Source organism: Lissotriton helveticus, chromosome 8 (genome assembly GCF_964261635.1).
Source record: "Lissotriton helveticus chromosome 8, aLisHel1.1, whole genome shotgun sequence".
Classification (NCBI taxonomy): domain Eukaryota; kingdom Metazoa; phylum Chordata; class Amphibia; order Caudata; family Salamandridae; genus Lissotriton; species Lissotriton helveticus.
Window position 1 is genome coordinate 776935343 of NC_136069.1, and position 12445 is coordinate 776947787.

The 12445-nt window shown below is 47.7% G+C and overlaps 1 protein-coding gene across 1 annotated transcript in view; it reads right to left on the bottom strand.

Moving 5' to 3' along the window:
• Nucleotides 1-12445, bottom strand: part of LOC144773802 (uncharacterized) — a 3430469-nt gene that overhangs the window by 1044165 nt on the left and 2373859 nt on the right. The window contains exon 11 of the mRNA XM_078658904.1: nt 2098-2250. Coding sequence (XP_078515030.1) covers nt 2098-2250 — 153 coding nt within the window. The remainder of the gene's footprint in view (nt 1-2097; nt 2251-12445) is intronic.

Consider the following 12445-nt stretch of genomic DNA (forward strand, 5'->3'; position numbering starts at 1 on the left):
CTTGTTCCTGTGCAATACACCATGCTAGTTAACTTGTGGAAAAATGTGAGACATGCACCAACCATTAGCCAGTCGCAGGCTACCATTTTTGAGTGACACAGACAAAAGCCAGTCCAAAGATGTGGGAGGAGTTAGAAACCACAAAGTACATACAACAGACCACCTTACATTGCAAGCACTGTCTAGGCTCAACCTAAAAAAAAACTCAATTTGTTGTCAAAAATGAATAAAAGAGTTAAAATGAGAACAAACAGAATGTGATGTAAAATTAAAAAAACATACAAATGCGATCAATGAGAATAATCTGAATCAAAAATATTGTGTGGACAGAATATTGTGTCAAAAATATCTAGGTTCAAAATATCTAGAAGGTAAGTGCAAATAGCTAAGTATAGATTTTCTAATCCTAACTCCACATCTACGTACCTTGAAATAGATATATAAATTGGCATGGCAAATATATGTGAATGTATATATTAAAACTTATCTTACCTATAGAAGCTTATCTTCACAATATTTTTGTCCTCAATATTCTTGACACAATACTTTTTCCCAGGATAAAATCCCCTTAATATATGCAGTAAATGATAAAGGTAGATATTTTGAATTGTAGACTCAATTGAGCTAGTAAAGACTATACAAAATCTTGTAAACCAAGGGGCATATTACCAACAAATTGCGATATTTATCGCTAAGTAGGGTTAGCGGCAATATTTTTATCGCCGCGCATCACCGTTTTTTATTGCTGAGATAACTTTCTATTAGCAAGGTTCATCTCAAAAGCAATAAAAATCTGTCAAAATGCGTGAATATCGCAGAGAATACAGCGATATTCACGCATTAGCGTCGAAATGCTCTTAGCCATGTTATCCACCTCCATTGGATAACATGGCTAAGAACTGGTCTGAGCAGGCGTTGGTTTTTGGCGATAGCGGGAATATTTCCATCGCTACGCCTGCCTTGCTAATAGGCGATGGCGACGTTAGCGACTGCTTTCCGTTGCTAACAGGTTGGGTTCGCCCACTTTGCATGTCATTAGCGATAAATATCGCTGACATGCAAAGCGGGCCCCAAACCGCTCGCTATCGCCTAAAAGCTGTCGCTAACATCAGTTAGTGACAGCTTGCTAATAGAGCGATAGAATTTTCGCCGCTTTGAGGCCGGAAACGGCCGCTAAACTGGCGATAATTGCCTATCGCTACCCTTGGTAATATGCCCCCCAATTTTTTGTCTCTTTACTTGCTTTGGAATATATCTTTAAGAACATGAAAATCACAGAAATGTGGCATTACATATTATTAAGCCACCACCCTGCCACCGTGGATGGCACAAGATCAGTTATGCCTAACATTACACTTCCATGTTTTTGTTAATTAAAGTTGTTAATGGCCTTATTACAATAAAAACCATGACAAACATGTTTCTATCTTATGGGCCAGTTTACCATTTGCCTCTGTTTAAATATTATTCCTATACAGTCAGTGGCTAGGGTGTCTAGGGGCAGCAGTAATAGCAATAGCAAGCACCCCCCGCTCCTCAATCCCCGTGGCAAATGAAGAAAACTCGGCAGCACCCCAAACTCTTTACTACAGCAGCCGTGGCACGCAAAGGGCAGCCAGAGGGCTAGCTACGCCACTGTATAGAGTTCTTTGTAACATTCAAAACTGCATTTTTCATCCTTTCATAACCCTTCTTAGGGGCAGTCGAAGAAAGTTTTACTTAGGAGCCTGCTGCCCATGCTGCTAAATGTGGGGGGTGCAAATTTCCAAGGTTGCTTAGTCTTGATTCCTCTCCATGCCTCTTACTTCCATCAACTTACACTCCCTGTCCCTTTATCCCCCTTTAGCATGTTCTTTTTATTATTCTCTCTTTGTCACTGTTTCCTATCTTTTCCTCCCTCCTTCCTTTTGCTTCATCCATATCTCTATCTCATGCCCTAAATCAAAGTGTGATGAATCCTGCTATTATCCACCACCTGGAACCACCAGAACAAATTTTGCAGTTCTCACTCCGCCAACTTCTACCTTCATTCTCAAGAACAATATAAAAAGACAGAAAGTGTTGAAGAAGCAAATGACTTAATGAACTAATGCTTACCTTCTTTCATGGCATGCCTCACATTAATATATGGGAACATCTGCTGTAGTTTGTTAATCAAAAAGTATTTTGATGTTTTGTTCGACAGACCATTTTCATTTTCTTGGGTGTTAGTTACAAACATTCTAATTTCTTCTGGATGGCCATATGATCCTAAAGCAAGAAAACGTAAGGGTAATTATAAGATACCTATATTTGTAGTGAACTAATTCATAACACCTTTTACAGCAATACATCTCAGTTTGAGTAGTGGAAAGTTTCAAGACTATGTTTGTACATGTAAGAAAAATATTCAATGGAGCTGAAGAAATATTTTTTTATCCAAATGATATATTGAACATGGGCTAACAATAAATATGAGTGTTTAGACCGAAAGATTCTTTCTCTGAATAGAAGCACACTAAACAGCCTTCTTTGGCCACCGTAGATACCAATGGGGTTTGGGGACAAATATGATTGATGAGTAGAAATAAATAATCCCTTCATTCTCAAACTTGAGCTGAACACTTCCGTGCGGGGAGACTCGTAGTAGACTTATCCTAAAAATATCAGGTAAAAAAGAAAACCCTAATGCATACATTTACTGTTTAAAGATGCCCACTCCCAACTGTGATATTGGGAATGGCCTTGGTGATGGCAGCAGTGCCAGGCCTTCAGAACGGATCAGGGTTGACTGAGACAGAAAATAGACCCTGAGCACCAAATTAAACATGGTCCCCGTTAGTGAATCAGATAGGTAAAAACGTGAACCACATTTGAAAATCAAGGCAACTTTAAACTTTCACAAACAAGCTGTTGTTGCGTGAGTTAGAAGTCCTTAAAAAAACAGAAGACAAGAGGCATTTGGCAAAACAGGAACAGTTTGTTTAATTAAACATTACGGCCTGGAGAACAGTCACAGGCATGTGGTCTGAGGACTGTCTCAATTTACATTTGATTTGTGTCCTTCTTATATACAAAACACAACAGGTTATACAAGTTTCAGACCTACCATGCATGGTGAAGAATGTTGACTGCTGCCTAGGGAGTCATAAATTATTGGTCAAATGGTTACTACAGGTAGGTTCCGGCCTCACATGGACACAGCGTGGCCAGTGGATAATGTGTCCAGATGTCCGGCATGGGGAGCACACGATTAGTAGGTGTGCTAGGTCCTGATTGACCATGTGTTCCTAACTCATGTACCATCTGACTTTAAGGTGTTTTTAGGATTGTGCACATCCACTCTGGCCATGTGTGCCTAATTGGGACAATCAGCCCTGATTATTGTAATGTCGCTGCGCCTATCTGTGGGATTGATCACGAGTTTCCTGCCCAAGTGTTTGCCTGCAAGCTATACACCCTCCCACCTGTTACCCATCAATCAGTAATCCTGAAACTATGTCTCAGGGCCTGCTTGACTACATATTTGGGGTTGAGGTAGATGTGGAGTTCAGAACAGGTGATTCAATTAATAAGAGCGAGATTTCATCTGTATTGATGAATGCATCATTTTCCATATTAACATTCTCCCCTCTAGATTTTAGCTACACTATCTAGCTCATGCAGATATACAGCTACTTTATTTGGGGCCTGTTGTTCCTTATGCCTGCTTTTGACTGCAACTACTAATTACTTGTCGTCTACTTAATTTGAGGACAGCGTTTTATCTCAAGTGATCCCCAGTTGTATAACCCTGCATAGTAATAGAAACACAATGATCACAAGCAAAAGTAATTTACATAAACCAGATATCCATCGTGGGAGTCAGAAGAACCAATTAGAAAACCCCTACTGCTCAGGGGCAACTCCCTCTTCAAGGAAGCTTCTATGGAGATTATGCAGTGCTTGAATGGCAAGTGTCAGTGTTCCATTGCCCATGTCATCCCCTTGGATGAATGTGCAGCAGGCGGCTCTGATGTTGGCACACCCCTCCCTTCATTGTGGTCATTAAGTCCAGAACATAACAGTGCTGCATTACCATGAGGCAGATGGCTCGCATTTCTTTCTTGATGGAACTGAGGCCAAGCTCAGGGCTGTTCATCATTTTGAGCATTTCCCACTTGGTAATTTGCCTAAGCCAGTGGGTGTTAGCCTTTGTCTGCAGGGTGAGGAAGAGTATCAACTTCCCTGACTCCAGCTGTGCTTCTTAGAACAGTCTAAATTCTTCTGGAACGTCTTTGAACTGTGCCTAGCCAAAATAGACCACTGCTCCTTCACGAGATTGGTGCAGCAAAGTGGTCTTTTTCTTTAATGGCTGCTGGTACAAGCCTGTTAGCTCTTCTCCCAAAATGACTAGGGTCGCTACGTGTATGGGGACCAAGGGAACACAGTCCTCTCCAACTGGGAACCAGCCTAGTGTAGTTATGCTTGATGCATTGCCAATAGTAATCCATCAGCATGGAGGTGCCCCACTGCATATCTGGAATATGTGATATCACTCCACAGTTAGCATTTGTGCCCATCGGAGGCAATAATTTTCCTCTGAAACATAAGAAATTCTGTGTAAGTTACTGTACAATCAGGGGTTGACCTTTCCCTTTGAGCTAAGTGTATCCACCCACCTTGGTGTCCTAGATTTCCTGATATAGGCAAGTCATACTTCCATTCAACCCTCCCCCATGTGACCCATTCCCCTTTCCAACACCAAGTTGGACGGCCCTACATAGAAATTACATGTCATAAGACCACTTGTTGATTTAGAAGACCGCCCAGTTTACACTAAGAAAGACATCAATGATGATAGAGAGGGTGTGTTTGTGCACTGGGTTGGGGGTTTTGCTACCTCCAAAAATCTCTTCTCTGGGAAATATGGGGCCAAGTGACATCTTCCCCTATGGTAACGTATCTACGCATCCTGTCCAGCTCCATTTGGATATCAGTGGGCTCAGTGAGGATGTGTAGTGCTGTTGGGTTTGTGTCATATCGGGTCAGGTTTACCACTACCTTGTGTGGTTCTATCTTTTTGGGTTGGATCTTGGCCCTTATTCTACATAGGTAGAGAAGAATAAGGCATTTTGCTTTCTTGGGGGTTACGTTTTGGGACAAGTAAAGCCTATCTGCACCAACAGCATATGGGATCAATGAGCAGACATAGCATGACCAAACTGATGGTTGGGAGCCGACTGTGGTCATCTGATGGTACCATGTGTTATGTAAAAGGGAGCTGTGAAATGCATGTAGAATGCTGGTGTTCTGTTTAGTACAATTGTAGGTGACATGTAGGAGGTCCCTAAGCTAGCACAGTAGTTCCCCATTAATGAATCTCTTTTGCCTCTGCAGGTATTCAGTTAAACTCAAGTACCCATAGCAGGCAGATCGTATATAACCATATAAATATACATAACTTTTGTTGTGATACTGCAGATCAATGGATTGGTTCCTTCGGAGTTGTCTGCGCTCCTCTGTTGGCTGTGTTCATTCCGCACAATATAATTTCTTTTGCATTATTTAGTTCAAGAGAGTCATTGCCATGGAAGGGCTCAACTGCATTCTGGAACGGTGCACCCCCGCGAATGTTAAGCAGACCCCTCTCTGTGACTGCCTGTGGGTTTTATCTCCTTCCATTGGCACAAGTTCAGCAATGCCCTTTTTTTCCTATGGGTTTTGGGGGTTGACGACAAGTAAGCATTGGTGCACTTTGTTGTCTTTGTGCCTACCCATTTTTGAAAGAACTCTGGTTGATTGTTAATTAAGCAGTTTACACATGCTCCGTTATTAATGGTTTCGGAGACCCTGTTTTTTACCCCAGGGGCATGATCCCATCAACCTACTAGTCACAATCTAGTGAGGTACCTGAAGGTGACCAATGTTGGAAACGTCTTTCAGTAAATGGGGAGTAAGGGTGATTATTATTCTCTAGATGGACTGTATTTGAATAAGCCGTTGATCCCCCCCCCTCAATCCTACTTGGGTGTTTTCCGCTTTAGTTGGAAATCTTTATCTGACATTTTGGTTCTGGCCAGTCAGGTTAGGTAGGTTTGTGAAGTGGTCTCTTAAATACAGTGGGGGATAGAATTGCGGCTTTAGCAGGAGTTCAATGTGTGTCACTAGTTTTATCAATGGCGCCTCGCTAGGTGCATGCATAAGAGAGGGGTTGCTTTGCAGCCCCTTTTCCAAGGCAATTTTTCCTGCTGGGGGATGTTAAACCTGTCAGCCTTAGGGTGGTCTCCCCTACATTTTTGCCCTTTTTGCCTCTCATTTTTATCCTATATTTTGTTGGACTTAGGACTCTGGGCGCCTCACCACTGCTAAACAGTGCTGAGGTGCAGGTGCTCTCCCCTAAAACCCTGTGAGGCTGGCATATCTGCCACAAGCCACTGCTAACGCAGTAAGGCTTAATCCTCCATAGGATAACATTGGGAACCTCCCCTTATGGACTAACTTCTGACAGGGACCTAATAAGTCTATCATGTTTGGTCTTGTTGGACTCGGGGCGGGCAACCCTTTCCAATGATACATAGGGTTTGGGCATTACTACGCTAGGGATCCCACTTTTATAAAGAGGACCTTTTCCTGCCTACACTTAGATTAGGCAGCAGACTCCCCCCTCCCCTCTGCATACTGATAGCCTGCCTGGGTTGGGAGGTGGGAGTGGTGATTCACACCTTCTTCCCTGGGATGAGCTGTGATGGGCTGTCCACTGTAGCCTTAACGGCCTGTCTCTCGTCACTTTGACAGCTAGGTCAGGGAAGGCAGGGAACATACCATAACTCCCTGGACTCTTCCAGAAGCCCCTGCCCCCAGACCCTTCCAGAGACTTCCACCACTTTCTAGCCCTTAGACTGAAAGATATATAAGGGAGGGTCCTGGCCTCACTTCTTTGTTACACTGCTGGACCTGGAAGAATCCCTGCTGGAGTGAGGACTGCTGCGCAAGAGGATTGCCACTGGGAAGGAGGCTGACTGCTCCAAGGAACTGCTGCCCCACAACCTGCTGAGCTGCCCTACTGTCTACTGATCCTGCCCTGCATGGGAGACTGCAACATCACCCCCAGAGTGTCTCCACAACATCCCAAAGGAACTACTTTTCTTTGAACCACCTTTTAAAGATTGCCTTTTTGGGACTGCACCCTTTTTAAGCTAAAGGAAACTACCTGTCCTTGGACCACAGCGTTTTAAAGACTGCCCTTTGGAACAGCAACAACACTCTCAAGATTTGCCCTGCAACGCTGTGCCTGCCCTCAGCGCTGCTTGCCCTGTGATCCTCCCGAGGGCTCTGTGATTGCCTCTGCTTCTGGCGCAAGCCGACTGAAACTGGCCCTGAGGTCACCGCCACTGGGACCGGAGCGCGCTGTGTAGCGCTGAGAAGCGAAGCGCTGTGTGGCAGGAGGCTCCGTCGTTGCCCAGGACTTGGAGGCACTGTTAAACGCTGTGCTAAAGGAGCGCTGTGTGGCTGTGACCCCCACCCGTGCAGCGCCTGCCGAGCCCAAGGCCCCAGGGGGAGAGGAGCCTCGCACCCGCGCCCGCAACCACCACCCCAGGTAACGCCTCAGTGCAACCAGGCTGCTGTGAGGGGGCGGGGGGCGGGTTGGCCGGGTACCTGGAGTGTGAGCTTTGTGTTTGGCTGGGAACATCATTTCTATGAGAGGCACACTTATTACGCTACAAGGGAACTTTGGCCTAAGAACCTTCCCACAGTGAATTTTGACCATAAGAACCTACCTCAAGTGAACTCTTGCCATTCAAGGACACTGTGAGAAAGACATTACCAGCAGGAGCCCTTGGGACACATGAGCTTTTGGTGATTTGATCAGGCCTGGGAACTGGATTCATTCTTATTGATTATTGATCTTCCTTGGAAACTGGAATCCTTTTTATTATTGATCAGGCCTGGGAACTGGATTCATTTTTATTGATTATTGATCTTGCTTGGAAATTGGAATCCTTTTTATTATTGATCTTGCCTGGAGCTGGATTTACCTGCTTTTGGTTCTCGCATAGTTTTTAGATAAAGAAATTCTTATTCTTATACCAAACTGGTGTGGTGTTCCTCTTGTGAGTGTTTTTACTGTGTCATCGCCGTTGTGTGTTGCACAAATACTTTACACACTGCCTCTGAAGTTATGCCTTTGCTGCTCTGCGCCAAGCTACCAGGTCGGAAGCGGTGGTCCCTACTTGGACTAGGGTGCATACCCCTGACAACTAGAGACCCCGGTTCTAACATTGGTGATCGAGCGGTGGGATAGGACTTGTGCTTGTGTAACACCATGCAGCGACGCAGTGTACACCGCAACCCTACACCTGACTCTACTGAATTTTTGTCTACCCTCTCCAATTGGCATTTTTGAATTTTTTTTTAAATTCTCCCTGTCTGGCTGCTCTTTTTAAAAGTCCTATTGCCTAAGTCCCATTTGGTTTTCTCTACAAACGTCTGAGGCCCTACCTAGCAAGATGGAATTCGAGCTGGCCAATCTGGAAGTTTACACAGTGGCACAACTCAAGGAATTCTGCGAGGAGAAAGGGGTGCCCTTCAAGCGAAGCGCCAAGAAGGCAGAGCTTCAGAAACCCTTGAGAGCATGGGTAACAGCCCACCCAGAAGGAGATGGGGACGGGCAAGGACCAGAGCACGACGCCACAGGAAACCTTGACCTACTGCACTTGGCGGGAAATGGTAATTTGTTACCAGGTACAAGGGTACCTTCCAGGGCAGGCAGTAGTGTGTCAGTGAAGAGCCTGTCCGTAGAGGACCTGGACGACAGGAGGGAGGAGAGACAGCTCAAGTTGGAGCTTGCCAAGCTGGAGAGAGAGCGGGAAAGAGAAAGATGGGCCATGGAGCAGGATCGCGAGAACAAGCGACTGGCTATGCGAGAAAAAAAACTTGCCCATGAGCTCAGCCTGAAGGAACTGGAAATCCGGGCCCTAGAAGTAGGGGCTAACAGCAACAAGAATGGTGGCAGTGTACCTATGGAAGCTTCACGTGAGTCCAGGGTCTTTATGCCTAAAGATGTGATGGCCAGTTTTAAGGTGGGGGATAATATTGATAAGTGGTTAGCCGCCTATGAGGTATCTTTAAGAGCCCATGGGGTCCCAGAGAGTTATTGGGGGGGTGGTTTGTATAAGTACCTACCTCCAGATGTTAGGGACACCCTCCTTTACCTAGAGAAGGAAGACCAGACTAACTATTCTGTCATGAAAGCTGCATTGCTTAAGAGGTTCGGTCTTACCCCTGAGAGGTATAGGCAGAGGTTTAGGAATAGCCACAAACTTCCCTCACAGAACTGGGTAGACTTCCTGGACTACGCTAGTAAAGCTTTAGATGGTTGGGTGCGGGGCAGCAATGTGCATGACTATGAAGGGTTGTATGACTTGTTTTTAAGAGAGCACCTTCTAGAGAAATGTTTTCCAGAGCTGCGCCAACACCTGGTTGACCGCAAGTTGACCAATCCTAGGAAGCTTGCGGAGGAGGCGGACACCTGCGTCAGTACCAGGGTGTCCAACAAGGGTTCTGGGGGGGACTCCCATAGGGGTGGTCAGGGTTCCCACCAGAGGAAAGAGGGGGGAGACAAAAAGAAAGAGTTCTCCAAAGGCCCCCAAAATATTTCACAAGGGAAAGGGTCTGGGTCCCAGCCCCAATCTGGCCACCAGAAGCCCACTTATCCTGACAAAGGTCAGCAGCCCAGAATTGTCCGGTGCTACGAGTGTGGTGAACTTGGACACTACAAGGGGGATCCCAAGTGTCACAAGAGAGCACCACAGCCCACTGCAGGTAAAAACCCTGGGGTGGCTGGTGTAGCGCTTGGGGAGGAGCTGTCCCTAGATGATGGGAGTGAGGGGGCAGGGCTTGTCCTAGTGTCTCTGGGAGACAGTGAGATGGTTCCTAAGGTCCATGTGCCCTCAAATACTACCAAGTATAGGCAGTGGGTCGCCCTCAATGGTCGAGGGGTGGAGGCCCTGAGGGACACGGGTGCCAGCATGACTATGGTAAGGAGTCAACTGGTGTCCCCAGAGCAAATCATTCACGATGCAGTCCATCCAGTTGTGATGGCTGACAACAGGGGGGGTCACTATCCCATAGCACAGGTTCCATTTGAGTGGGGAGGGGTTTCAGGCCTTTTAAGAGTTGCTGTGAGCCCTGCCATGCCAGTGGACTGTCTGTTAGGGAATGACCTAGAGCATACTGCCTGGAAGGAGGTAGAGCTCAAAGCCCATGTGGAGATGCTGGGGTTACCGGGGTGGATTTGTGCTACCACACGGTCCATGGCTGCCCGGAAAGGGAGTCAACCAGGGCTGGAGCCTGGAAAAGTGGCCCAGCCAGCTGCTGAGAAGGGAGGAGCCGGAGGGCGTGGGAAGCCCGCCCCGGGGCAGTCACCCCGAGAGATGGATGGGGCACCTGAGGAGGTCGCACCAGAGTCCATGGAGGGGGACGTTGTCCCCTTGGGGGACCTACCTACCCCTGCAGGGTGGCAGGTGGAAGGAGGGCCCACCAGGGAGGAGTTTTGCCGGGCACAGAAGGAGTGCCCCACCTTTGAGGGCATGAGGCGACTGGCCGAATCCCAAGCAGCAGGCAATGCCTCCGCGAAGTATCATATTTACTGGGAGGATGGGCTCCTTTACAGTGAGCCCAAGGCTCCTGTGCATGGGTCATCAAGGGCCTTAGTGGTCCCCCAGTGCTACATGGCCTTTCTTTTGGAACTGGCCCATGAGATCCCTTTGGCAGGACACTTGGGTCAAGACAAGACCTTTGCTAGGCTTGTCCCACATTTTTATTGGCCGCAGATGAGGGTCTCCTCAGATACATTCTGCAGGACCTGTCTGACCTGCCAAGCTAGTGGGAAAACAGGGACTAAGCTGAAGGCTCCCCTAGAACCGCTGCCTGTCGTTAGCACCCCCTTTGAGAGGGTGGGCATCGACATTGTTGGGCCTATGGATCCACCGACTTCTTCTGGTCACAGGTTTATCCTGGTTCTGGTGGACCACGCCACCCGGTACCCAGAGGCTATTCCTCTGAGAACCATCACTGCACCTGCAGTGGCCCGGGCCCTGATGGGGATTTTTACCAGAGTGGGTTTTCCCAAAGAGGTGGTGTCCAACAGGGGTACCAACTTTATGTCTGCCTACATGCAAGCCATGTGGAAAGAGAGTGGGGTTACTTATAAGTTCTCCACCCCATACCACCCACAGACCAATGGTCTCGTGGAGAGATTTAACAATACCCTAAAGGGCATGATCAGGAGTCTGCCTGAGGGCCTGAGGAAAAAGTGGGACATCCTCTTGCCCTGTTTGTTGTTTTCCTACAGGGAGGTACCGCAGAAGGGAGTGGGCTTCAGCCCCTTTGAGCTTTTGTACGGTCACCCTGTTAGAGGACCTCTCAGTTTAGTGAAGGATGGGTGGGAGAAGACTCCAAGGAGGCTTTCCCAAGATGTAGTGAGCTACATGCTGGCCTTCCGCAGCCAAATGGCTAAGTTGTGGAAGCAAGCTTCTGACAACTTAGAGGCCAGCCAGGCGGTGATGAAGGAATGGTACGACCAGAATTCTCACCCTGTGGAGCTAGAACCTGGACAGAAGGTGTGGGTCATGGAGCCTGGGGAGCTTAGTGCCCTCCAGGATCGCTGGACTGGCCCTTATGAGATATTGGAAAAGAAGGGTAAGGCCACTTACCTAGTGGACCTTAAGACCCCCAGGCAGCCCCACAGGGTGCTACACGCCAACCGCCTCAAACCCCACCATGAGAGGTCTGAGCTCACCTTACTGATGGTGACTGATGGGGCAGAGGAAGAGGAAAGTGAACCTCTCCCGGACCTCTTTGCTTCCAAAGAGAAGGATGGTTCGGTGGAGGGAGTGGTCCTCTCCCCCTCCTTGACTCCTGAGCAACAGAGGGACTGCCGCCAGGTCCTGGGGCAGTTCTCCTCAGTGTTCTCCCTTATCTCTGGGATTACCCACCTGTGTACCCATGATGTGGACACAGGAGACAGCCCCCTGTCAAGTCCAAATCTTACAGGCTGTCAGATAAGGTGAAGGCCTGCATCCAGAGTGAGGTCACTAAGATGCTGGAGTTGGGGGTGATAGAGCCCTCCAACAGCCCTTGGTCCAGTCCGGTGGTTCTGGTACCAAAAGCTGCCCCACCGGGCACCACACCAGAACTTGGGTTCTGTGTGGATTACAGGGGACTGAACTCTGTGACCAAGACTGATGCTCATCCTATCCCTAGGGCGGATGAGCTCATTGACCGACTAGGGGCTGCCCGATACCTGAGTACCTTTGACCTCACGTCGGGGTACTGGCAGATCGCCCTAACAGATGGAGCTAAAGAGAGGTCCGCCTTTTCCACCCCAGAGGGCCACTACCAGTTCAGAGTGATGCCCTTTGGACTGAAAAACGCTCCTGCCACCTTCCAGCGGCTGGTGAACCGGGTCCTCTCCGGTTTAGAG